Below are 25,500 nucleotides of genomic sequence, written 5' to 3'. Positions count from 1 at the left end.
TAATGTTTAATTTAAATAGACAAAAAATACTAGTAATAATAATGATAGCTACGACAAGTAACTCAAAATATGTTTGACGTGCCTGTTGAAACCACCACAGGCTACATATTTGTTTTCAGTTTGACTTGAAAAGGAATCACTGACTAGCAGCCAAAGATTTCCGATGAAATAATTTCAGGCGAGGTTTTTAATTTGCGTGGAGGCTCTCTTTTGAACCGGAGTCATATTGTGAATCCCGGATTAATTCATGGGAACGACAGAGCCTCTGCTTCAGGCCCTCGCATCCTCACAGCCCCGAGAGGGAATGTCCCCCTGATGCCCACAAGAAGATTTGCTCGATCATTTCAGACAATTAGAAAACATTTTTTTTTTTTTTATTTCTGTTGCTTGTGTCATAACATGGCCTATACATCGTTTATGTCAATTGCACTCGTTCTGCATACAGGATTATACTGGACACACTTTGATAGGATGTACATCAGTATAGGGGTGACATCAGTAGAATACAGAAGGTAATCAGAGGACTCTGTCTGTCACTTCCATCTCTCATCCTTTTAGGAGGCTCCTCTAGTTTTCCAAACAATATTACACGTTATAGGATTGTCATTATAAGGTCGGTAAGCCCGACTGGACCGTTACGAGGGGCTCAGTTGTGGAAAAAAGCATTGACATCCTCATACGGAGGAGCCCTCTCATGGTGCAAGTGCACGTCGTGGAAAGGTGGAATGTTTTCCGAGTGCTCGCCACCACTGCGCGCTCCCGAGGGCCCAAAAGGTAGGCTGTGGCCGGGCCGAGACGTGGTCAGTCCGGAGTAATGCATAGAGTAGTGATAGTTCCTGTCCGTCTCAGAGGACTCCTGTTGCCTCCCAGACAGCCCGCCGTTCAGGCAGACGGGCGGGCTGTGCTGGCCTTCGTAGTCCGGGCTGCTGTAGTCAGGAGAAGTCCCCCCCGGCGGGTACACGGCCTCGTACCCAGAACCGTAGGTGTGGCCCCGCAGGTTTAGCGCGCCGGTTCCGGGCTGGTAATGCGGGCTGGAGAGGCGGGAGCAGCGGTAGGAGTAGGGGTGGACGGAGAAAGGGGAGCTGGGCATGTGGAAGCGGGTTCCGTCTGAACACGGTTCGGTCAGGAAGTTCCTCGTGTTGAGCTGCAGGCAGCCTGCCACCAGGTTGGTCGTGGGCTGTGACAGGCCTTTACACAACATCTGCACGTAGCTCACCACATCTGGACGTTTCCCGTTGCGTAAAATCTCCCCAAGAGCTAATATATAGTTCTTGGCCAGCCTCAGAGTCTCAATCTTGGAGAGTTTTTGAGTTTTGGAGTAGCATGGCACCACTTTGCGCAGATTGTCCAGCGCAGAATTCAAGTCGTGCATGCGCGTGCGCTCCCGCGCGTTCGCCTTCAGTCGCCGCACCTTGGAGCGCTCCACGCGCGCCGCCGTCATCTTGCGTTTCTTTGGGCCGCGCTTCTTGGGTTTGTCTCCGCTGTTCTCGTCTCCACACTCCTCCTCCTCGGCCTCATCGTCCTCGTCGTCGTCGCCGGCCATCTCAGACTCAGCCCGACTGCTGCCTTCCTGTGGCTCGTCGAGCTCGTCCTCCTCGAGGTGACAGGGCTCGTGCTCTTCGCCCTTGGCCTTGCGGTCGTCGCTCTCATTGTCCTCCACCCAGTCGGCCGCGAGCCTCTGGACGTCCGGCAGCACCTCGCTGAACAGACGGCTCAACATTGTGGCGCGCAACCTGCAAGAGACAAGCAACACTTGAGCTGGGCCGTTCTGCAGCCTGCCGCTGTCTACGCGCCCGTGGGTGCGCTGTGGAGCCAGAGGAGCTGCCTCGGGGAGATGCCACAAGGCCGTGGGCTGCGTATGTCCTTTACTCAGGGGGGGGACAAGCTACCTTTATTATTCCGTATACACGTTTCAGTGAGTTCATAAAAGAAGGCCAAGACTTCTCGAGACCAAGTTTCATTCCCCCTGTTGCAAACCCGGTACCGCAGCTGTTCGATCACAGGCTACAGCCTCGTTTTACGTCTCTCGTCCATTTGCATACGACACCTACAATCGATCTGTCTCTCATCTTTTTGGGAAAAGGGCTCGTGCAACCGGGCAAACAGCAGCTCAAAAGCGACACACTGTCCGGAAATAGAAAATCTTGATTAAGGCAAACATTTTTTTTTTTTCACCTTATGTGGAAAAAAAAAAAAAATGAAACCACAGTTTTCATGTTCAGTCCGACATGGACCCGGTTAATTAATATAAGGTTAAAATGAACTTGCTACATAAAACTGGGCCTTGAAACGTCTTACTCTCCATCCGAAAGGTTCATGTACGATGCACGTCTTTTCCCACCGTTTGATTTAGCCGACATTACTTGCTGTAAGAACGATTCCCAAAAGACTGAATATTCTTTTAGATTCACCTATAATAAAATCGGATTATTTTAATTGCACACAGCAACAGTGTAGGTGCGGGCCACGCCTCGGCCCTCCACGTGTGCCTCGGCCTGTCCCCTCCAGCAGTCCGGCACAGGGAGCGGTGCTGGCCTGCTTCGGCAGGTCCCCCCCAGGGACGCATTAAGGGTGCGGTCCCTCCTCCGTCCTATAAATTGCCAACCTGGAGGAATTCCAGCACAACCACGCCGCACACTGGACCACAGGGTGCCAAACATTTTTATGTCTCTGAATTAACAGCTAAAAAAAAAAAAAAATCCAATCCGCTTTGAAAGGACTTTATCCAAAAGAGCGCCCCCTCTCCCCCCAGTCCAGACTCCTGAAGATTTCTGTAATTACAAATACACATCATTCTGTGTGTGAATCGCCCGGGATTTTTTGGAAAGTGAAATAATAATGACGATATTGAAATACACGTTCAGTAGACTCGGCAGGTTTTGGACACTAGTCCAGACCAGGAGAAACGTTATCATGACATTTTTGTTTGCTGAACTTTAGTCCGTTTGGTTGTCGCGTCCCCCGAACGACGGGGATGGAGTGTGTTTTGGACCTTTTTTTTTTTTTTTTTTGCCTTAATTGAAATACAGATTTTAGGTCAATCGGAGCTGAGTTTAAAGGGTCACAAGGCCCACATTTTAACATGTCAGTTGAACATTGTAATTTGCTTGAAAGCCTCCCTGCTGGAAGTGTCTTTCCCTCCAGATTCGTCGTATCCCACTGGCCAATAATTCAGGCTTTAATAGTTATTTATTACAGCGAAATTGAAAACCCCATATCACAGGTACAGTCCCATAAAAACCTTCACATATTTTTCCAGTGTTCTGAGCTCAGCTGTGCGTGTGGTGTCCAAGGACGTATTTTTTTTTTTTTTTTTTTTTCCTAATCTTGTAAGCACAATGTAATTAATGCCAACCAATACCTTGTCAATTAGCCTGTGTTTCTCTACGGAGAATTCAACCCCCACGGTGCTCTGGAGCGCGTCGTGCAGGAACACACACACACACACACACACACACACACACACACACACACACACACACACACACACACACACACACACACACACAACACATAAAATATAATAAAATAAAACATACTCTCCAGTGCTCATTTTCTAAGGTAATGAAGTGCAAATGACAAATATCAAAAGTGCCAGAGTAGCTTTTCTCTCAGGGGTGAATGTGGATTTATGGATTTATTGAAACGAAATCTATCAAATTCAGCGTAGGTGGATCAATATCTTCGATGAGACCAGCGATGAAGAGCCTGAAGAGGAGATTAGAAACCTATCTGATCATGATTAAGTATCCGAGCACCCGAGAAAAAGATAAAGGAGAGCGAAGAGAAATAGTCCCATATTCTAAGACGGGTTTTAATTCATACAATTATCTCTGTCTGTTACTGAAACAGTAATTTCTCCTTCGCTGCACAACACGCATTAACACAAAGACACAACCAAACCTCTATCTGATCTTCTAAAATTCATTGGAAATGTGCACAGCCTACCTCCGCGGTGGGGCTCAGTGATGGGGCGAAGCGGGCTTGTTTACACCATCTCTCTCCGGGTGGGCATCACGTCCAGACGCCCTGCACGGGATGCGTGTGCAGGCGAGGCGCTGCGTTCTGCTCTCACACCTCTCTCTCCTCCCCTGCCACCCAGCTCTGTCTCTCTGCTGCCGCTGCTGCTGCTGCTGCCGCTGCTGCTGCTGCTGCCGCTGATGCTGCTGCTGCTGCTGCTATCCCCAGCCCAAACGCGTGGAGGGAGCCGTGTGGCACCTCAGAGGCAGGACTGGGTGGGTTACATACCAGCTCTGATGCCAGGCCCATATGGCTGGCACGTCATTGGCAAGAGCCATCACATGAGAGCCGGTGATTGACATGCGGCCGTATTCACAGAGACTGGCTTCCCCTGGGGGAGAGGGACTCGCCATCTGTCACTGAGCTGAAAGAGAAAATGGAATAAGGAGTGAATGGCACAAAAAAAAAAAACGTACTGGATTCAAACCGCTTCTGTTAGCCTCCATCTTTGGGGAAAAAACGGGGTTAATCTCATATAGAAGGTTCAGGACAACAATCCCCTTATAGGAGAAATAATTATAGTAATCCCGTAATAATACATTTCACAATGATATCTTTCAAATTTTACAGCAAAACGAGAATCCTCCAATTGGATTGTTATAGGATTACTTACAGGCTAATGATTTTGTTGGATAAGAAAAAAACTGACTCACAATCCTACAAATAATCCACATAAACCCTGTGGGAAAATTAATTAAATGTTTTAGTGATAAATAGGCTAAAAGGAACAACTAAACACTGTAAATCCCTATAGAAAGATCACAAGGAAAGGCCAAGTTTCCAACAACAAGAAATAGACAGATAAAACTGCAGGGTCCACACAAAGCCCTGGGATAAATAAGGGACCCGCCATAAAGATCAGAGTCAGGGTGCAATTGCCTAAACGAGTCATTTGAACTGAGCTAAGCAGAGCGTCTTGGTTTGGGTTGCCAGGCTTGGCACAGGTGCCTGTGGGCGGGCTGGTGCCAAAGGTGGCAGAGGCACAGATTGAGGAGAGGGGCCAGAAGATGGGACAAGACAAGAGAGAGCGAGAGAGAGAGAGAGGGAGGAAAAAGAGTGAAAGGGACAGAGGGGAAGAGGGAGCGGGCTTATCATTACCATTTTGGCTGCAGTTTATTGACCACTGTCCCTGCACAGTCGCTTCCTTTTTCATCGGAACAACCAAAGACGAACGACAAGTGAATGACAGTATTCCTGGTCCTGGCTGCCCGCTCCCATCCTCTGACGAAGACCTAAAGCCAGGGTCCCACCCCAACGCGGTGCCCCAGTGGGATTACCCTGAGGGACACGGATGTAAAGGAAGGTCAAAATGAGTTGACAGCACAAACGTTTTTGACCCCAGTAAATCAGCCTTTTAGTCGAAAATACCGCAGTCCTGTATCGTCCTCAAATGACATAGATTTCAGATTAGGTCGGTATTCAGGTTCCTCTCTCCAAGGCTTTCCCAAGTAACAGTATAAGGACAACAAAGACACAGTGGTTTCTGATTTCATACATCAAATGCTTCATATTCCTCATTACTACAATTATACACATCAAATTGATATTTGACGAATAAGGAACTGAGGATGTTTTTGCAAATAAAATAGTGATTTAATTGTGATGATTTTTATCTATAAATTTGAGGTTTTCGTTATCGTTATGTTTTAGGCTGCAAACCATAATGCATTTCCTTCCACAGCTCAGTGTGAGTCTAACACCATAGTTGTCCAAATAAATGCTTTTTTTTTTTTTTTTTTCCTCAAGCATGAATAGGAAACATCCAGGACAATTAAAACCTAGGGAAATCTGGTTCACTGTGTTTTTTTTTTATTCATGTTGGCTTTTAGTGGTTTGATTTAAGTAGGAAATGTCAATAGGAGATTTGAGGTAAAAACTAGGCTGAAACGTAAACTTTGTCTCACAACTGTTAAGTCGTGGGTTTTACAAGTAACCTCTAAAAAAAAAAAAAGAAAAAGGCTGTTCTCTATACATTTCCAGTCAGTTGTATGGTGGAGTTCACACAGGAGCAGCCATTCTCAGCTCATGTGCTTTCTCTAGCGACATGTGGGTGACATCTACTGGTTACCAAAAGCTGGTGCATGTCTGGGGGAAAAGGAAAGTAATCTTTCCTTTCGCTCAATGTTAGATCGGGTGTGGAGTGAGGATTTTATTATTATAGTAATGTCTCGTTGACGTTGTTTTGTTAATGATAAATTCCGACTCTCTAGTACCGGGAGTGTGACAACAGTGTGTAAATGTGTAAATATGTCCATCTTCCAAAGATGGACATATGGGGGCCCTTTAACAACGTTATGATATTGTTGTTTGGAGAGTTAGGCCTGTCTTTCACAAACGCAACATTTTTATCGCAGCATCTTTAACTTAGTACTGCATGCCACTGTTTTGGGTTCAGTCTGGCTCACCGGAGTTGTCTGAATTGTTTTGAAAGCAAAATGAAACGTTTTTATTCAGCTGTGATCTTCCTCTGTATGTTTTGATCGGGAACTTTTGCGGAGTTCATATAGATGCCGGCCCTTTATTTCTTAAATGCTGCTGAGTACAGCAGTTAGTCGTGAGGGAACGTTGCAAGTAGGTTGGCGTCTCCTCGTGGTGGTATGAACAATGACACTGTGGGAGACAGTGGTGAGTGTGCAACACTCATTACTCACCCATTATTGATAGTAACACTAATGGGTACGCTACGTTTATCTTTTGTGGTTTTAATACCATAATCCTATAGGTTATTCCTCTGCTATCTGAGTGATTGACCGTGACTGAGGATGTTGTGCGTTTTCATTTACGCGAAAACTTCCTCTCTCGTATCGCTGGAAATGTATTTAAACTTTAGGATTCCTATATCACACCTTGACGCACAATTATGCAAATGCTCACCAAAAGCCCATATGTTCATCTTCTTCGAGGTCATCTGTTGCACTGAAAGTGAAGTGCGCCACAGATGGCCGGTGTTTAAATTTCCAAGGTGGAGGTTTTACTTTTCATCATGAAGACCTCTCCTCCCAGCAGGTCTGAGTGTGCTGTCAGCAGCGACTGTCCCTGGAGCTGGCAGAGACCCAGAGCCTTGCTCAAGTTCACTTCGGTGAACCAGTGGGAGCAAAACATGGGAGCCCCGGGTCCCACGGGGGGGCGCGCTGCTACTTTTTCCGATCTAGCTGCATCAGAGCTGAGAGGAAGCATTTACCAAGCCAGGAGGAAAATGAACAGTTAGTCTGATAAGAAACTCCCACAAGTCCTACCCACAAATGAAAGCCTCCTCCTCTCTCCTCACATGCAGCCTTCTTGCCTGTTATGTTATCTTCCCCTCCCTCTCCTCCCTTCATCCTTGTGTCACCTCTGCTCCCGCTCTCGCGCCTTCTCTCCCTTCCTCGCTTCTTATCTCTAGATTTCACACGCTATGAAGCAGTTCTTCGCGTGTACATATGGTCAGGAACCTCCGTCATATTGTCTGCTAATATACTGGCATTAAATTAAAGGCAGTTAGAGATCGACACATGGTTGAATGTGCCAAAACTCAGGCGAGCGTTCATATGGAAGCCCAGCATTCATTTAGCCTGTATAGTCTGCACTGTCATACCAATGCATTATTGTCACCAAACTGTTAACCTACATGTATAGAGAGAACTTAGTCTCCTCTCTCCTCTCTCTTGTCCTTTAACTCTTCTCGGCCTCTCATTTGCATATGGATTTGTAGGCTCTTACCCCAACTGTCTCTCCTCTCGCCTCAAACTTACCCTCAAGCACTCACACGAGCAACCAGCACGAGCACACACACAGACTACGCTTACGGCACTGCCAACGCTCAACTCTGTGAAACCGTTTCCGTGGCAACGCGCTTCCCAGCTGACTACCTCTTATATATACATGTGCAGTATGCAGTGTATATGGTGGCCACAGGAGAGAGCAGTTAAAGGTTCGACCGTGCCTTGAGAAACATTAAAAAAAAAAAAAAACACACACAGACACACACACACATTAACACTGTTTAAAGAATAAAGGGATTTCATGATGATTTGGCAATAGAAGTGGATGTAGATGTTCACTCAACATTTGAAATCAATGGTGTGTGTGTGTGTGTGTGTGTGTGTGTGTGTGTGTGTGTGTTTGTGTGTGTGTGTGTGTGTGTGTTTGGGGGGGGGGGGGGGTTGTAGAGGTCCAGTTGACTGCACCACTATTATTTCAGCTACTCAGAACAAAATGAGAGCGCAAATGAACACACTGTGCATATACAGTACCCTGCAATTGCAGAGTGGTCCTCTGACAGAAAGGACATGTGGCCTGCTATTTTCTCAGCTTCCTTGGATGCTGTACATGATGCTGGATCCGCAAATGCAGTTCACTTGTGCCAAGACGATCAGGAACACACAGCAGTAGCAGTAGCAGTGATGTTTCTTGATATTTCTACCCTTTTACTGCTGAATAAAGGAACAAAGTAGTTGCTGTTGTTATTATAACACTTTGCTACAGTTGGTTCAGTTTAACTCGATGCTGCTTTCAATTGTGTGCCACATCTTTTGTGCCACATCTCCTGTCGTTATGAAAATCTTCAGAATTCAAGGAATATGTTTTGAACTTGTGTGACATAGAAGATGTCTCGACAGTTTTAGAAAAGCCTTATTTTCAGCCCATCTCAAGGGAACTTGCTTTCTGGGCCACTTTTTAATCGCCGTCCGAGCAAGTTTCCGACGGCAATTGAAAGCATCAAGCTCCAGCACGTTCTCCCCACCTTCACTCCTCTCCTTTCCTCATCACACAACAAACACGGGTGTGAGTGTGTGTGTGTGTGTGTGTGTGTGTGAGAGAGAGAGAGAGAGAGAGAGAGAGAGAGAGAGAGAGAGAGAAAGGGAGGGAGGGAGACAGAAAGAGGCGTGAGAGAGGAGGAAGCAGGCAAAGCTGACACATGCAACTCAAAGAGACCACAGAGATCTGCTGGGACAGAAGGATGCCGCGGGTCACTTACAGCTAAGTGATTTTAAAATAGACCCACTTGTTGCAGTTTGTGGCATTAGACGAGGCATACAGCTTGCACAGGCAGTTAAATCGGAACTGACTCGGCGCGGACTTTCTGCTGGACATCTGTGCGCTCGGCCGCGGAGGTGACAGGCTGGATGCCATGGAGCCGCTGCTGCCCGCGGAGACGGAGGTGATGGAGCGGGAGGCAGACAAGGATGCGAGGAGGAAGATCCAGTTCTCCGTGCCCTCCGCCGTACCCACGCAGCTGGACCCGCGACAGGTGGAGATGGTGAGAGGATGGGAGTGCAATGTGTAGCCTACACGGATGCCGACAGTGGTGGTGGGGTGCGGGCGCGTGTGGAAGAATGAGGTCAAACCTGGGTCACATACCAAACCTGTTTGAGGATCAGCAGTTTTTTTTGTGTGTCCTTTTTGTGCAGCCTAAAAACTCAATATCTTAACACATACACACGACTTTTATAGGGTGACGTTCGAGTGCAGAGTATCAGCTTCATTTCACGTTCAGACTGGCTGTGGACTGTTGGTAGCACCGGTTTTGCAATGGCAATGTTAGTAAAAGTAATGGTTGAAATATGAAACACGCTTGCCTCCAAGTTTAACCATGACTCTCACGCACCCAGAAGCGAGCGCTGCCCTCCTCTGTGGCATCTGAAGCATCGGGGCCCTGCCACTGAGGTTGACAGACAGTTACATAAGCAGTCTAGCACGACTTTGCAGAACTCTGTAGTTTGACGCTGCGCATTATTCCGTGGGCAGCAGGGTTTGGGCAGCACTGGGATTAAGCTGAGCTTCCCGGCCACAGTTTTTAGAGCCCTTAAAAGTGATGAGGCGTCTCTGTCCTTCAGAAGGAGGGGAGGAGGAGGACGAAGTGAAGGATAAAGCACTGTTAGTAATATTAAAAGTGCGATTATGCCCCTGAGTGATAATGCCCTTACCACATCTGTGAAACAAAATATAGAAGGTCAGGTTGTTTGTCACGTGTTAGAAGGAGGTGGTGAGTGCATTATGTAAAATGCACAAGGCACAAGTCAGTTTTCTGTAGCTTATGCTGAATCATCCCAAAGCAAAAGCAGGTACACGTGCGGACATGGACAGACAGAAACTATGTTAGTGAATTAGTGCAGTGTGAAAAGGAATGATGTTGGCCCTGTGCGGTATGGATGCGGAGCAGCTATCAAGTCTGGCAACGCTAACAGCCCACAAAGGTCATCGAGGTAAAGCTGAGATAACTTGTGGATACGATCCCCCCCAGCAAATGACAGCTGAGTGATCCAGTAGGTTTACCCATTTCTTCTTCTTTTAAGACAAAATACATCCATGTCTTAATGGCAGGCCGCTCCCTAGAGGGAAATCTCATTTGTGACCAGGTGCAATGTCAGAAATCTTGATTTCTTCCCAGTGGAGGATTTGGAAGATTTCATTGGGGCATCTTTTTGGAAAGCTTTTTTAAGACTGGAATGTAAAAATAAACTAATTAATCAATAATGGCTAGGCACTCTGATATTCCTCACACATCTGTTGTTTACAGCCCAACTTGGAGTCTCTAGGGCTTTGGACTACTTTTTTACCCTTTCTAGTGCCGAACAATGCCTTCGTTTGCTTTTCTAGGCAGCCCCACCGGTCTGATTTCATGAAAATCTGAGTACACTCCTTCAGAAACACTCCTGAACTCTTTTTATCTTAACATAACTCTGATTCCTACGGTAATTAGTTACTCTACTTGAATAAATTATCCAGGAAAGGGTCAAATTACTAGCGCTGCTCATTACTTTCATATAACTACATTATTAAGACCCTTTTCCAAATAAATCTCAGTTCCTCAAATGCTCATTGGCATTGACGTGGGAACATGAGCTAAGTCAGTTTTCCCCATAAGATGCTTAGCTGGCAGTTTGCCAGCTGAGGACCTAGTAAGATTACTTCAAATCTTCCACCATGGATCTAATGAGAATAAAAGCAGCAGCACTCCCTGGTTATGCAGGCAAAAGGTTACAAGGTTCATACGTCATAATACATCTTAGGATACGTCTTCATATAGCCACCGAGGCGACCCTAAATGTGGTGTTGCAATGTACAGGAAATCAGATTGCTTTGTGTCACCTGTTGCTGAGGAAACGAAAGGAAGGAAATCAGCTTGCAATTTAAGGAAATTCCAGCTGAGGGGATAAACAGTCATTCAGCTGCAGAATCAGTTTTATAATCCATATCGTAGGCTGCCTGCGTGTGACTCTTTCTTCCTCTTTCTTATTTTCCAGCTTACCACTGTTACCACCATGGTCATTATAAAAATCTCCTAATGGCCATGTCATGTGGGATGAGGCTCAACTGTACTGGAGACGTGTCTGAATGCTGCAGACCAGTACCCTCCAGCATGTTGCATTTGCCTCAGGGAAGGGCTTATTGTTCAAAAGACACTGACAGGGGCATTTCTTGTTCACTTTTACCCAAACCACACTGGAGATTCAACTTAAATTAATGCACCGCCATGCTTACATTCTGAGGATATGGTTAATTAGTTATTTACTCAAGCAGGACTGCTCAAAGGTCTGCAAAGTTGATGCTCATCAAGTACAGAGAAGGTCATTGTCTCATCAAAAGCCTTCTCACACAGCCCTGAGAGATTTGGTCAGGGCTATCTCGTCCTTTTGTTGCGCTTGTGAAAGGCTGACCATGCCGTCCATTCGCATTGATAGCGACGGAAGTTGGGTTGGGAGTTGGGACCAGCAAACAGAGGTCTATAAGGGCTATATGGTGAGGCCAGCCTAAGTGCTTGTGTAGAGCATTTCCAAAACACAGCCATAACATTAGCATTGAAATGGCAAGCAGTTGCACGGAAAAAGAGACAGGTAGTGAGATAAGTAGAAAGAGTGGGAAGGAACAAATGAAAAAAAGTGTTGAGTTGAGAAGGACAGCAGGAAGGGGGGGACAAGAAAGATAACTGACGGAAGGCATGTGAGAAAAGGAAAGGGAGAAAAATCTGCAGCCAAGGAGACGACTGATTAAAACCAAAAAGATTAGCTGTGGAAGACTGAGGCCTGAATCAAGGGCAAAGACAGCTAATGCCAAGAACAAATTTTAACCACAGCCAGGAGCTCTAAACTCCAGTATGGTGTTATTCAACAAACCCAACATTCTCCCTTCTGCCCCTGTTAAGGCATTATTCTCACATACAAAGTGGGGCAGAGTACTGGTTTGATTATCGGTCTTTGAACCCGGATACAGTGACCAGGTGAGAATGTCTGGTTAGAAGGTAGGTGGAGGAAAAACATTTGCTTGCCACTGAGAAGGCCACAGAAACTCCAGTTGAATGTAGTGACTTGCAATGGGAAGTTTCCATTTTAAAGTGCATTTGTGTACAGTGTGTGTGTGTGTATGACCTGTCCTCTCTATAGCCCAGGCCACTACTGCAACAAGACTGTGTTTCCAGTCAATTCATCTGCTTGAATGATGGTTAAAATCAGGCGCTAAACTATTTTTAGAAATTCTTCACTGGAAAACAAAAGGTCAAATGGCAGTAGCGGGTGTGATTTATTTTTTCCTTGACTGCGTCGGGGTCAAATAAAGCACTACGTAGGATTACTCACAGAATAAATTGAGTGCATTGCATGAACACAACAAAGGACTTATGCTTTCACGATGGGGTTTTGATTTTTAAGTGGATAGGTTATTTCTGTGTAAAGGGCTCTTTAGGAAGCTGCACCCACCCACTGATGTAATTGTGCATTATAAATATCCAGATTAATGCATTGAAGTTGAATGTTAGGTAACCATGACGGTCATCCTACAAACCAAAAATGACTTGGGGGATTAATGATGTACTATGTGAGCACCATACTGAGGTTCTGTGCTGCCTAGATTCCTCGTTCTAGCAGTTTCAGCGGCAGTGCTACCACAGCAAGGCTGGAGTTGCTATATTTCTAATTTAGCTGGATGGTTCTCACACAGGATATAAAAACTGCAGAAAATCAGAGCAGAAAAATTTATAATCACATCAGACATGCACAGTTGGAGTCCGGCCCAGCTGTCCTCACTCTCACTGGCATGTTGTTCTGTGATTGCACCAAATATGATATGACCTTTCTGACCATGTAAACACGTGTTTTGTTTTTGTTTAGAGAGAGTGAGCAATTTGAGTAGATGCAAGTAGTCATTTAGAAACTCATATACCTAAAATATGTTTCTGTGATCCATTAACTTGCCGAAATATCCTAAAATACTTCAGTTTTTGTAAAACAGTCTCCATCATTTTTTTTTTTCAAAATGAGTCTCAAAGGCACGTCTCCTTAAATATTTATGTGCTGTTTTCCCACGCAAAACTAAATTTTTAAATCATTATTGAGCCGGTAAAATGCATTTGTCTAAGAATTTAGGATGGCTGGTTCAATAAACATTCAAAAACTATAATTAAAACAACACTAACACAATTCTCTACTGACAGAATTATTGGCAACAATGATAACTCAAAAATGAAAACAAATCCCCAATAATAGCTCATTTCTACAATCTAGTGTGTTACATATTGCTCACATACTCTTAGCTAGGCCCATATGATACAGTATTATCCTCCCTTTTAGCTCATTCAAGAAGAAGAGTAATAAATCTAATGTTTTGAAGTAACATAATTTTCCTTACAAAGCCAGGGAAATTAATCTACTACCAGCGCTCGCTGAGAAATGTGAACAAATCAGTGACAAATCAAACCAGTCTTCCAGTGCAGCCACACTGAGCTACCACTAATATTTACAGGCATTTCAGCCATGCACAACAAAGCCCTAATGAAAACACTGTGTTCCCTGCAGGTGCTTAACCTTCTGGCTAAAGTGTTAACAAAACACTTAGAAAAGGTCAGTGTGTCTGAAAAGGCTCTCAGACAGGTGCTTAACCTGTGTTTTAGTCATGTGGCTGCACTTGCTTTTCCCTGAGAGATGTGTGTGTGTGTGTGTGTGTGTGTGTCTGTGTGTGTGAAACTGCCCATGTTTGTTGGATTACGGCATTTCATTTTCATGTTGACACATTTTAAACCTCCAACTGGACGCCTTGCAAATCGTATTTAAATTTGGCCCCCACCCCCCACTTCCCACAATGGAAGGCATATCTAATTCTAGTGAGTGAATGATGAATACGTAAGAGTCCAGGACACAGAGGGAGGCAGAAACCGTATGAGTTACTCCAAAGTGAAAGCTGCCCACACATTTCATTCCTACACTCTCATCTGTGATTGGCTCGGCAGCCACTCGTATCTCACAACAATTGCATTAACATAACATGTTACAAAATACAGAAAACTGGGTAGCAATAACACTTTCAGTGTTGTGCATTTCTGCATTGACCTCACATGTAATCATTTGAGTTCAGAAACAGTCAGCCATTGCCATTGTTATCATAAAATCACGTTTTTGCACATACTGTTTGTTAAATGCTTTTGTGTGACTCTCACTATATTATGTCCTGTGTGAATCTCTATATAAATTTTATTGTCTAACAGGACTGAGGTTTTAAACACCCTGAAAATTGGCTGCAGAACTCAAAGTCAGATGTTTTTGAGCTGAACTTAAAATTAGTTATTTATATATATATATAGTACATATTTATAATTATTCCTTTTAGTCTGAGCTAGGTTTATGATCAGGTATTTTGAAATGTCACAGTGGTGGAAGAAGTACTCTAATCATTACTTAAGTGAAATATTCTATTGCTGCACTCAAAATATTAGTTAAGTAAAAGTACAAAATTATTGGCAACAAAATGTGGTTAGTATTAAAAGCAAAAGTACTCAGAATGTATGCGGTGTTATATCATTAATTTATTGGATTATTATTGATGCCCTGACATATAAGGAGTACTTAATTGTTGGTCGAGGTGGAGCTAATTTTACACAATGTACATACTGTAGCACAGTTTTATCACTCACAGTCAATCCAATTCTATTCCGAGATAATATGTTTTGTTTAAAAAAATCCTAATTGGAAAAGTAACTACTAACTATAACTGTAAAATAAATGCAGTGCTTTAAAATATACCATATTTCCCTCTGAAATGTTGTTTACTAGAGGTATAAAGTAGCACAAAATGGATATACTCAGATCAAGTCCAAGTACCTCGAAACTGTACTTAAGTACAGTACTTGTGTAAATGTATGTATTTACTTTCCACAACAGAAATGTTATAACTGTAACCAAAATTGGCTTTAAATTCAGTGTAGGTGGAATTGGAAAAATGTGTTCAGGATGAATAACAGAATAAATTTGAATGTTTTCATTTGATTTTCCATATTATTGTCGAGCTGTGTTGTGCAACAATTTTATCATAGCAGACTGAAACTGATTGGAGATATTGATGTTACATTTTGTCAGTTGCATAACCATTGGTTTCTATGACTCACCCTGCTTCACGCATAGAATAAATTGAAACGATGAATAAGCAGGAATTCAGATGTAGGGTATGCATTTTAGAGCCCACAGTGTGTGACCTGAGAGGAGACATCAAGTTCTATTCAGCAGCAACAGAAAAATAATGCATCGGTAGTGTCTGATAGCTGGAGGGGATTTTACACAGTTTATCCAAACCCTACTTTATATTCATTTTACCACAGCAATTATTAAAAGATTGAAAGACAGCAAAATTGGAAGAATCTTCCATTAAGAAGTGATTTTTGAAGAGCATAAAACCTAAATAACAGGATACCAACAGTTAAAGTGTGAAACAGCCACCACCCACCATCCACTCACTGAAGGCAAAAGAGCAATTATTCTGCAGTATGATGTTAGATTGTTCAAGAGGGTCAAGTAAACATGCATCTCATAGTAAAATAAAACACTGGACAAAAGAACTGAAAAGACCCAATGGTTACAGCCAAGTAACATGCAGAGAAATAGTGAGCAAATTTAAGTAATCCAGCTATGACAAGATGTGATCCTCATTCAGGTACAATCTGGACAACAATTTTCAGAGTGTTGTTATGTAATGTAAAGCATAGTTGTCACAGAAAAAAAACCTCACTTAACACAACATCAAGAATGACAAGATTGTTGATAGCTGCACAGCTGTGACACTGTATCTGCTAATATTTGTGATAGGATTTTGCATAACACACACACATATATGCAAATTCTCACATAGCACGGTTTGATACAAGCTGAGTCTCTCTCTCTCTCTCTCTCTCGTTGCGGAGATTCGACGTCGGAGGCCGACACCAGCTACACTCTTCAGATTGACAGATCAACCTTCACCAGAGGAAGACAGCGCCCCACATCAGGTGAATCAGCTGGTCTGCACTATTTAGGCATTAATTCTCCACCAAAACAACTTTCAGTGAAAGTTCAGTGACTTTAGAGGAGGAAGACTTACCAGTGCTTTCACCATCAGTTGTCTCAATACATAAGGACATGATGCGGTGACAAGTTGGTGTGCTTTGAGTAAGGGCTGTGAGCTTTACGTTGCCTTGATTATTAAACCCCGGGGATGGGATGAGAGAGAATGGGCGCAAAACAAAAGTAAATTCTCCTTGAAACTAATGCTGTATCTCAGATTGATAAAACCATAAATGACTGTGTGAATATCTGGTGGAGTTTGCCTTTAAATTGGTCAAAAAAAAAAATAGGAAAGAAGAAAAGAAAAGAAGTCTAGATATGAGTAATGCTCATTGTTCAGTGAGTTGCTCATTGCATTAGAGAAAGTAAAATGGACAAAACGGGATGAAGTGCTTTTTTAAAACTTTATCCCTGTTTTCAATGACTATAGTTAACAAGACAAGACATATACCCTTGATCTGTAAGCCATGATTTCGCTGTTTTACCTCTACAGTGGGTTTTGGGGGAAAACGGAGCCTTGAAAGCCAAACTGGTTCACGCGTCAGCCTACCAGCCACCCTCACTTAAAGGTGAGTGCTCTGTCTCCAGTGTTTCTGTTTCACATTTGTGTTGTAATTCACGTCAACAAATGACACAAAATGGAAGAATTTAGGAGGCCTAATTTTGCAACTGCCATGTGGTCCATATCTGTTTGGTGTACGTGTATATCCAGAAAAACACGCTGAGAGGTGTGTGTCTCTGTTTGTGTCGCTATGTGTGTGAATGTGTGTGTTATGTGAGATTAGGAGCAGAGACAGCTGTGAGTCTGTTCTGGATCATCCTGGATTATAGGATGGGCATGCAGCTGCAACATGGTCTCAAACACACACACAGACACACACACACACACACACACTATCAGATACACTCAGAGTCACACTAAAATTTTACTATTTAATATAAATATATAATATTGTTTATCTTCATTTTTTTTGGAATTGTGGATTTGACCCATGCAATCAGGACTCTTGTGTCTCATAATGTCTGCAGTGTTTTCCTGAAATTTTATCTGTGTGATATGTAGCATGTTGCATTATCATGACAATATACCTTTATATTTTTATATAATAGCAATCTGTTCATTTCATAAGTGAGCATATCAATATTTCATCATATTATCAAAGCCTAAATGAAAAAATGTAAAAATGAAAAAAAAAAAAAAAAAAATCTGAGGCACAAATTAAAATCCTGTAACACAACATCGTTACGTTTGGCTTTACTCTTTTGCAAAAAGGAAGGCTGGGTATATTTTCATTGGTGGGAATTATGACACACAACTCAACTTCGTGTTACTTTAGCTCATCACATTTTTTAGAGGTTGTTGTTGAATGACTGAATTGTATTTTATTTGTTCTTCCGCCTTTCACTAAATTGCAACTTGTATTGTAGTCAAAGAGCTACTTGGTAGCTGGTGATGTACAGGTACACTCGGGGACCACGAGCCATTGCTGCTGAGTGTAGTTACAGGTGCAACGAAGCGAGCCTCTGACCACACCCAGCCGCTGATGCTTTACACAGTGGAATGACCTGTTTGTGGTTCTACCAAAATTTGGTTTGGGAGGAAATATTATTAAGTGTATAAGACCCCTATAAAGGAAGCCAGTGATAGAGATAATAACCAATCATGATAACAGGTCAAAACTAAGAATGTCGTTTCTGAACTGTATACATTAACAAGAAACAGCTGTCTCAATGAAACATTTTCTAGTTATAAAGTCAACTACGCAAAATCTAATGTTCTTTATCTTAGTCTGACAGAGTTATGCCGGACCAATGTTAAGTTTCTCTTTAAAGTGGCTCATAGTGATGAAGCAACCAGCACAGTTTTCAGCGAAGAAGCTCTGAAAACCCACTGTACACAACCTGAATAGCACCAAAAGGCAGCCAGACACAGTTAGCGACTAGCTGGGGAACACACTGGAGCATTTAGCCGCTAGAGAGCCAGATATTTACATCAGAAGTTGGTAGAGACCAAAAACTGAATGACTGGTAATGTTGCGCCGCAACTGCTGGATGTGTAAATAAGAAGTATCAATGGGATGATATGGTATTGCAGGTTTAAATAGCAACAAAGGAAATTCAAAACATAAACATAAATAATCTCCTCTATCCACCTATTCATCCATCCATCGTGTCCGTTAAAGGGGTAAACCGATCTTTGTGTGTGAAATCAACCCTTTTGTTCTTTATATTGATTTGTATTTCCAGCTGTCCAGAGGATGGCCCAGGCCCACCTGGCCTCCCTAGACATTACTTCTCTGGACAAAGAGGAGCCCTCTTCTGGGGAGGAGGAGGAGGAAGGTGAGAAAAATAGTAAGCAGACGGAACCAGCTACAGGTGGGTAGGAAAGGAGCGTCTTTAACATTACTCCCTTTTTCTATCTTACACTGGCACTTGAGCCACATATAGATATTGCTTACACTTCTGAAATCTCTGTCTTGTCAGATCTAAGAGAGGAAAGCAAACCACTCAAGGATCAGTGTGCTCCGTCGGACATTTCGTCTGTAAGTGCTGATCTCAGCCATCACTATAGAGACGAAGAGGAGGCCAAAGAAAGAGAGGAAGGAAAGGGAGAATGACAAAATTAGACTGCTCTGGTGGAGACTGATTGTTACTGAGGAACCGACTTGCACAGCACATGTGTGGGCCACGTATGGGTGTATGTATGAGTGTGTGTTTTATGGCTCTTTGAGTGTGTGCATGCATGTGACAAAAAGTTAAATGTGGAAAAGAGAGAGCGGGGGAAAACAGACAGGCATTGAGAAAGGTCCGAATGATAATGAGCAGGCATGAGAGAAGTTTAACCTGAGACTCTGTGAAGGAATCCGGTCTCGGCTGGCCGAGGAAGCCAGGGCTATATTCCAATCAGCCAAGGAACACTGCACAAGAAATATGAGAACTGCCAAGAACGACAGCATTTTTTCTTGCAATTAAGTGTGTTTTTTGAAGTTCAACAGGATTCAACAGGATTCAAGATTCAAGATATCAACATTTGTTCTGACACTTGCTCTTTGGGCAATTTTTCCACAAAACTACCCATGTGTGAAGAATCAGATTCAGAATTACCTTCATTTGCACTTAAGTGCACACATTGTACTGGACATTTCACTACAGTGGTGCTAAAACACACATCTCAAGAACAATCAGAAATAACAGAAGATGCATAAGATGCAAGGGGACCATTAATATACGCTTGAAATGACCATACGTATACTGGACAAATGTACAATTTTACAATTCTGTTTTATCTGTCGTGTAATGGCAGTGTAGTGTTGTGGCAGCAGAGAAGCAGTGCTGTTTGAGGGACGTGTTAAGGTTGTTGTTTTATGGTATGTCCCATACTGTGTGGTCAGAAATTGTGAATGGGGATAGCGTAGTATACAGATACACTATATTGAATTACATACAGTATGATACACAATATATTACAGTGTAAAAGAGTACGAAGCCAAACCCAGTCAAAACTTAACCTGGGTCATACAGGGCTGCTTCTAAAGTTAAATCACAACTCTGTCAGTTTGATTTCCTCAACCTTGTAGACATTTACATGCAAGATCAAGGACATTCTAAAGAGGATGGATTACAGATGATTTGAGCGCAGACCAGATTAAATCATATCAACCTAATCCAACTAATGATGCTAATGCCACAAAGTTTTTCTGTTTTCAAATTGTGTATGGGCTTTTTGTAACATGCCGATTAGGAAGCATGATCTCTGTGGGAAGGCGGAGATGGTACTGTAGGTAGGCGCTGAAAGAAGACCTTTATTTTCAAAAACAATACGTTCATGATGAGCGTGAAGGTTCAGTAATGACCCTGTAAATAAATCATGTTTTGTGTTGGTTGTTAATAAAACAATTATAATGGCCTGCTGGTGTTTGTGTGATGGTTTTTCTGAAGAATTAAATTAATGCCGAATTGGCATTTCGGTTACCACATGGAGTGTAGTCTGGACAAAGTGTATGTGTTTGAATGCAGAAAATGACAGCAGAGGGTGAGATTTATTAAATGAAGATCATGAACAATTTTTTGCACTTTTTTGATCCTTGTTCTCATCCATTTGTGATCTGGGTGTACACAGACTATTTGTGTTCCTTACCACAGTTACAGTACTCCCAATGAAGTCATAAAATCACCAAAAAGAAAGAAGAAAGGCAGTTTTAATTAGACACATTTAATATCCCTTCAGATTAGCAGAGTCAGAAAACACAGAAAAAACAATTCTGGTTGCATATTTCTCGTTATCCAAAGTGACACTACTTACAGTATAAACTGTTTCGCAGTGCTAAGCTAAATCAAATCTATCAACGAAGTATGAGCAATAATATAGATAATATGCATACTTGACTGGTATTTCTAGAGCAACTCAAGATGGCTGAGTACTGAGACCAGTGCTCAATAATTCTGATTACGCAGTCATATTCTCAGATTCATATCTAAGATGATCTTTTAAATACAACTGATCCTGTAGCAAATGTAAAGATTAATCCATGGAACTGCAATCATAAGCGATCATGGATAATTTTTAAACCACTTTTTATACTTAGCCCCATGATCAAATCTACTATGCTTTCACCAATCTCGGCTTCCATCTATTTTTCTATCAAAAATAAGTTTATATCAACACAATTTGCAATAAGAAAACATCATGAAAAAAGGACTGCTTTAGCATTGCTTCTTTATTCACATTATCACATATTACAAAACACAACAGGCGACATATCAGCCTCTTAACTGAATAACAGTTAATCAAAAAAAAGTATATAGTATATCAAAATATACTGTTTATAAACAGCTTGAAAACTGTTATGTTAAGATGTTATATGATATGCGAAGAGCAAAACTGAAGCATTACATTCTTTATGCTGTAGTTTCCGTGTATGAACTGCAGGAGGCAATGTGCAATTACGTTTTCTAATAGCTGCTTTGGTAGCAAATGGGATGCGTCCTCAGAAAACACATTTACTAGACCAATAAAACAGAACTGAATAAAATGAAATATTTCACTCACGTGTTTGGTCGTAGAATTTTTTTTTTCTCTTGAGAGTCGGTTCGAATATTTGTAAAATGAATGAGGATCTCAATCAAAGCAACCTCTCACCCAAAAAACAAAATAAAAAACTACAAATATGTGTAGGTATTATTATTAGCATCACAAATATTCCCATTTTTATTTTACTTGTTTGCTCTGTGAAACCATGCATTTACCTCAATTTAATCTACATTATTTTCATCTTTATAGTTACTTCTTCACTTTCACCTTTAATATCCTTTTTCTAGCCTACCCTTTGCCTTGTCACCCACTTTATCTTTCAGTCCTTTCTAGCCTTTACAAAGAACACCCCAGTCACATCATCGACCCCGACCCTCATATCCTGAGGCAGTGTGTAAACCTCCAGCCGGATCAGGGTGAAGCCGCTCTCCTTCAAACTAGCACAGACCTGGGCCTCATTCAGTGGGACCACAGGGATCTTTACCCCAGGCCCTCCAAAATAGTAACTCTCTCCCAGGGCTCCGATGAGCAGGAGGTGGCCACCTGGCCGCAGGAGCCTCCCAATGTGGCCCAAGGCCCTGGTGAAAGCAACAAGGTCAGGGCTGACGCTCTCCAGACAGAAGCAGGACACGAGACAGTCGGCCCCCACTGAAGGAAGAGCATCAGAGGCCAGAGGCTGAGGACGGTGCACATCAATTGGGAGGATGTCCGTGATGACCTGACGTAGCTTGGCAGCTTTCTCCGTCCATGCTGTAGGCCTGGTAGAGACAATGTCAGTGAATCACCAAACAAAATAAAAGCAGCCATTATAGATGTCCCACAGAGCATCTAAATTCTTGCTGAGAGTTTGATGAGAAGATCAATAATGCATTCATTCCTGTAGGGTAAACATGAAGCTACAGCCAGCAGCCAGTTTTCTTAACTTGGCATGTGGATTTCGTAAGCTACAGACAGAGCCAGGCTAGCTGTTTGCCCCTGCTGCCAGTCTCTATGCTAAGCTAAGCTTACCAGCTGTGGTAGAGGTAGCTTCATATTCACCGTAGCCTACAGATATGAAAGTAGCATCAGTCTTCACATTTACCTAGCAAGAAAGTAATAAGCTTATTCCCAAAATATCAGATAATTCCTTCCAAGTTTGGTTTCTGAATATATTCTCTAATGTCTTCTTCTTAAACTTATTTCCAAATTGAGGCACGTTTTATTACTGTCACATTAGACACAACAGGAGGATGACTCATTGCTAAATGAGAAGGCCAGAATGAAACGTGAGATCTTACGACACTTTAAAGAAGATGACTGAGTAATCCTTAGGATCATGAAACAAATCAAGACAGAAAGTAAGGCTGTTACCCCAAGGTAAGAAGGAGAGAAGGAAGGAGCTCTATTTAATTAAGAGGGTTTTTTTTTTCAAGAACATACTTTACTTTGCAAATACACCTATAAATTGTTTTCTGATGGAACTAGTCTAACAGCGATCATATTGCTACAGAAACTTCCGTGCTAAGTGATTGTTTCAGACACAGTTGAGAGCGATGAGGTTGTACCGTCGTCCCTCCAGCTTGCACACGTGCTCCAGGTACGGTGTCCAGTCCAGGTTGCAGCCTTCCTCGTCCTGGAGCCAGCGCCTCAGCTCCTGCCTGTTGACCTCCAGAAAGTCTGTGAGGAGCACCTTGTTGAAAACCTCACAGCCACTCAGCACCTGGTACAGGGTAGGACCCGAGCCAATGTCCACCAGAAGCTCACCACTCACATCTCCTGGAAAAGGTGGAGGAGAAAAAAAAAACAGAAGGTGAGACGCTGAGATATACAGCTCCTATTCAAAAATCTTGAACAAGTTAGATGTGTTTTTAGAGGATGTGATCATTTGTACTGTGGAGAAGTAGGAGCAGCAGTGAACATGTAATAGTTAAATCTAAAACTGTGTAGTTTAGTACATCAAGTCCAGACACATAACTTGATCTGAATTTACTGTGTGCACGTTAATGCATAAAAATCTCAGCAAAAAAAAACAACCAGTGCATGCAATATTAACATCAGGGAAAGGAAGAATACATTGAAAATAATAATGTATTTTAGATCTAGAAAACTTGAAAACTTCAATGGGTATGCTGTATTAGCATCGGTTAAGCCATAATTTTCACCACATTATTTGACTGTAGTAAAGTTTAAAAGTTAAATTTATTTATAAGCCCAGTATTACAAATCACAAATTTTCCTCAAGGGGCTTTATAATCCATTACAGAATATGACATCCTCTATAAGTAGAGCAAGAAAAAAGGGTAACAGCGAAGAAACAAAGTGTTTTGTTCCAAAAATGAATAAAATCCAGCATGTCGAATACTTCCTTCTCATAAAAGTATTGGTGTGAAATTAAATTAACACATATTATTACTGAAACTAATTAACTCTTTAAGAAAATTTAAAAAAACACCGGTAAATTAAAGTAAAGAAATTTACATGATCCATCACCCCATCTCCTTACCTTCAGTGAAAGCTCTATGGAGGCATGCCAGTTTCCATGGCACAATGCTGTCTTTCCTTTCAAAATCAGCCCGTGGTGGAGTGTAGTTATACTGCAGATACGCTGCAGGATCAAATTTCTGGTAGCAGGCTGCCATGGCCGCTACTCCATTCTCTTTCCCCTTCTCTTCCATCCTCACTTTGCTGTGTGGCTCTGCCTAACACTTCTGTTTGGTGGTCAGTGTTCAGGTGCACGACTGCCCCCTCAGCTGCCTTATATACCTGTGTATGCGGGTGCATCTCTGTCATTATGTGTGGGTCGGTGCTTTGGGCTACTCTGAGTTTCACGGGAAGAGATATCGATCCTGTTTTTCGGCCTGTGTTGCTGCCTGATAGCATTTGTTCTGTTCACTTTCCCTGAGGCACTGATACCATCAGATCAGGGGGCTTCCTCCAAAACTAGACCTACTAATGGACTCCTCGTAAGGCTTTCAGGTCTCCCACTCGCACCACAGAGGACCTCCATATCTCCACAATCATTCTAAAGGGCCTTTTACATTCAAACGATAGACCAGGTTTGTCTCAGGCAACTCTGTTTGAAAGACACAAACAGGTATATCTCTAAAACAAGGAGGTTTGTTTCAGTCTCTCTCGGCCATTTTGCTTTGGTGATGTTTGTATCGAGTGGTGGAGAGATGGGGAATGGTGATAAAATAAAACCCATCATAAAGGGCGTATTGTTGACTTCAAGCAAAGAACCTTGTGGAAATAATGAAGACTTCTGCGCTTTGTTTACTAGTGATGTTTTACATTTAAACTGCATGTGAAACTTGACAGTTTTACATCTGCTCCACTACATGAATGTAGTACCTCACGTGACATTCAGTTGGAGCAGACTAGAAACGTCAAATATCGTCTCATTTTACTTTAGATGTTCAATATTGTGGTTATTTTGTGCCAGAGAATGGTAAAAATCGTATTTATTGTTCCATTAAAATTACTTGTTAAATTCTGAAACCCCTAGCCACTAGGGCGGGCCGAAAAAACACTGAGCTTTATCCCCTGTTTGAATTTATTTACCATCCATTCCCAGTGTTTCCCAAAGCAGCAGCTAAACCAATGCGAAACATAGCCATGCAGTAATCCAATGTATTCTCCCCTGGAGTCTCTTTAACACCTCACTCATCCCTGGCAGCTCAACCTGAATCCCAAACACGCACACACGCACACACGCACACACACACACACACACACACATACACACACAAACGCACACTGACCCTCTTCAGACATGTAAAATATTACAGTGTCCAAGGGAGCCAAGGTATGAAAGATGTGGAATTCTGCCATACAATGCTGTTAAAAGTTGGATATTTGGAGATTACAGTCAGAGCCAGATGAAGTAAAATGGATCAGGAGTTTTCTTTCCCCGGAGAATGTGAATGCATAGCCTATTAAATTCACTTTGACATTACACCTGAGTCTGCAAACGTTCAGTGTTTATGGTTGATGTGATTATAAGAGCTGTCAAATTTCCCATTTGCAGATACAACTCCAGGGAGAAATAAAACAGTGTAAATTTAAAAATATAAGCACGTAATACATTTATTTATTTACACACAGGCACACTCAGACACGAACACATACAGGTATAGTCAGTGGATTAGTGGAGCCAGCCAGGAGCAAGGTAAGGGTCAGTTTCTCCCC

General features: G+C 42.5%; 3 protein-coding genes across 3 annotated transcripts; 1 reads left to right on the top strand and 2 right to left on the bottom strand.

Moving 5' to 3' along the window:
* Positions 1 to 646: 646 nt before the first annotated feature.
* LOC120794559 (neurogenic differentiation factor 2-like) lies at positions 647 to 1,720 on the bottom strand. The gene has a single exon (XM_040135723.1). The coding sequence runs from the start codon at positions 1,718 to 1,720 to the stop codon at positions 647 to 649; it is 1,074 nt and encodes a 357-aa protein (XP_039991657.1).
* Positions 1,721 to 8,924: 7,204 nt separating this feature from the next.
* Positions 8,925 to 19,399, top strand: LOC120794552 (protein phosphatase 1 regulatory subunit 1B-like). The gene is made up of 5 exons (XM_040135705.1): positions 8,925 to 9,259; positions 16,163 to 16,246; positions 16,795 to 16,870; positions 18,549 to 18,677; positions 18,786 to 19,399. Exons 1-5 carry the CDS (start codon positions 9,131 to 9,133, stop codon positions 18,917 to 18,919), a joined length of 552 nt encoding a protein of 183 aa, XP_039991639.1. The 5' UTR covers positions 8,925 to 9,130; the 3' UTR covers positions 18,920 to 19,399.
* A 2,169-nt stretch (positions 19,400 to 21,568) lies between these two features.
* LOC120794598 (phenylethanolamine N-methyltransferase-like) lies at positions 21,569 to 23,987 on the bottom strand. The gene is made up of 3 exons (XM_040135805.1): positions 23,816 to 23,987; positions 22,878 to 23,088; positions 21,569 to 22,091 (listed from the first exon to the last, which is right to left on the bottom strand). Exons 1-3 carry the CDS (start codon positions 23,985 to 23,987, stop codon positions 21,653 to 21,655), a joined length of 822 nt encoding a protein of 273 aa, XP_039991739.1. The 3' UTR covers positions 21,569 to 21,652.
* Positions 23,988 to 25,500: the final 1,513 nt, after the last annotated feature.

The sequence above is a fragment of the Xiphias gladius genome, chromosome 9, assembly GCF_016859285.1.
Source record: "Xiphias gladius isolate SHS-SW01 ecotype Sanya breed wild chromosome 9, ASM1685928v1, whole genome shotgun sequence".
Classification (NCBI taxonomy): Eukaryota; Metazoa; Chordata; class Actinopteri; order Istiophoriformes; family Xiphiidae; genus Xiphias; species Xiphias gladius.
This window is presented reverse-complemented; position numbering and strand designations above follow the sequence as displayed.

What these genes read in the sequence shown, in the direction of transcription:
- LOC120794552 (XM_040135705.1), top strand. Translation starts at nt 9,131, where the DNA reads ATGGAGCCGCTGCTGCCCGCGGAGACGGAGGTGATGGAGCGGGAGGCA. An exon ending in ACCCGCGACAGGTGGAGATG is followed by an intron (nt 9,260 to 16,162) that starts GTGAGAGGATGG and finishes CTCGTTGCGGAG; the next exon opens with ATTCGACGTCGGAGGCCGAC. An exon ending in GCAGACGGAACCAGCTACAG is followed by an intron (nt 18,678 to 18,785) that starts GTGGGTAGGAAA and finishes CTGTCTTGTCAG; the next exon opens with ATCTAAGAGAGGAAAGCAAA.
- LOC120794559 (XM_040135723.1), bottom strand. Translation starts at nt 1,720, where the DNA reads ATGTTGAGCCGTCTGTTCAGCGAGGTGCTGCCGGACGTCCAGAGGCTC.
- LOC120794598 (XM_040135805.1), bottom strand. Translation starts at nt 23,987, where the DNA reads ATGGAAGAGAAGGGGAAAGAGAATGGAGTAGCGGCCATGGCAGCCTGC. An exon ending in CCATAGAGCTTTCACTGAAG is followed by an intron (nt 23,089 to 23,815) that starts GTAAGGAGATGG and finishes CACCTTTTCCAG; the next exon opens with GAGATGTGAGTGGTGAGCTT. An exon ending in TGCAAGCTGGAGGGACGACG is followed by an intron (nt 22,092 to 22,877) that starts GTACAACCTCAT and finishes TGTCTCTACCAG; the next exon opens with GCCTACAGCATGGACGGAGA.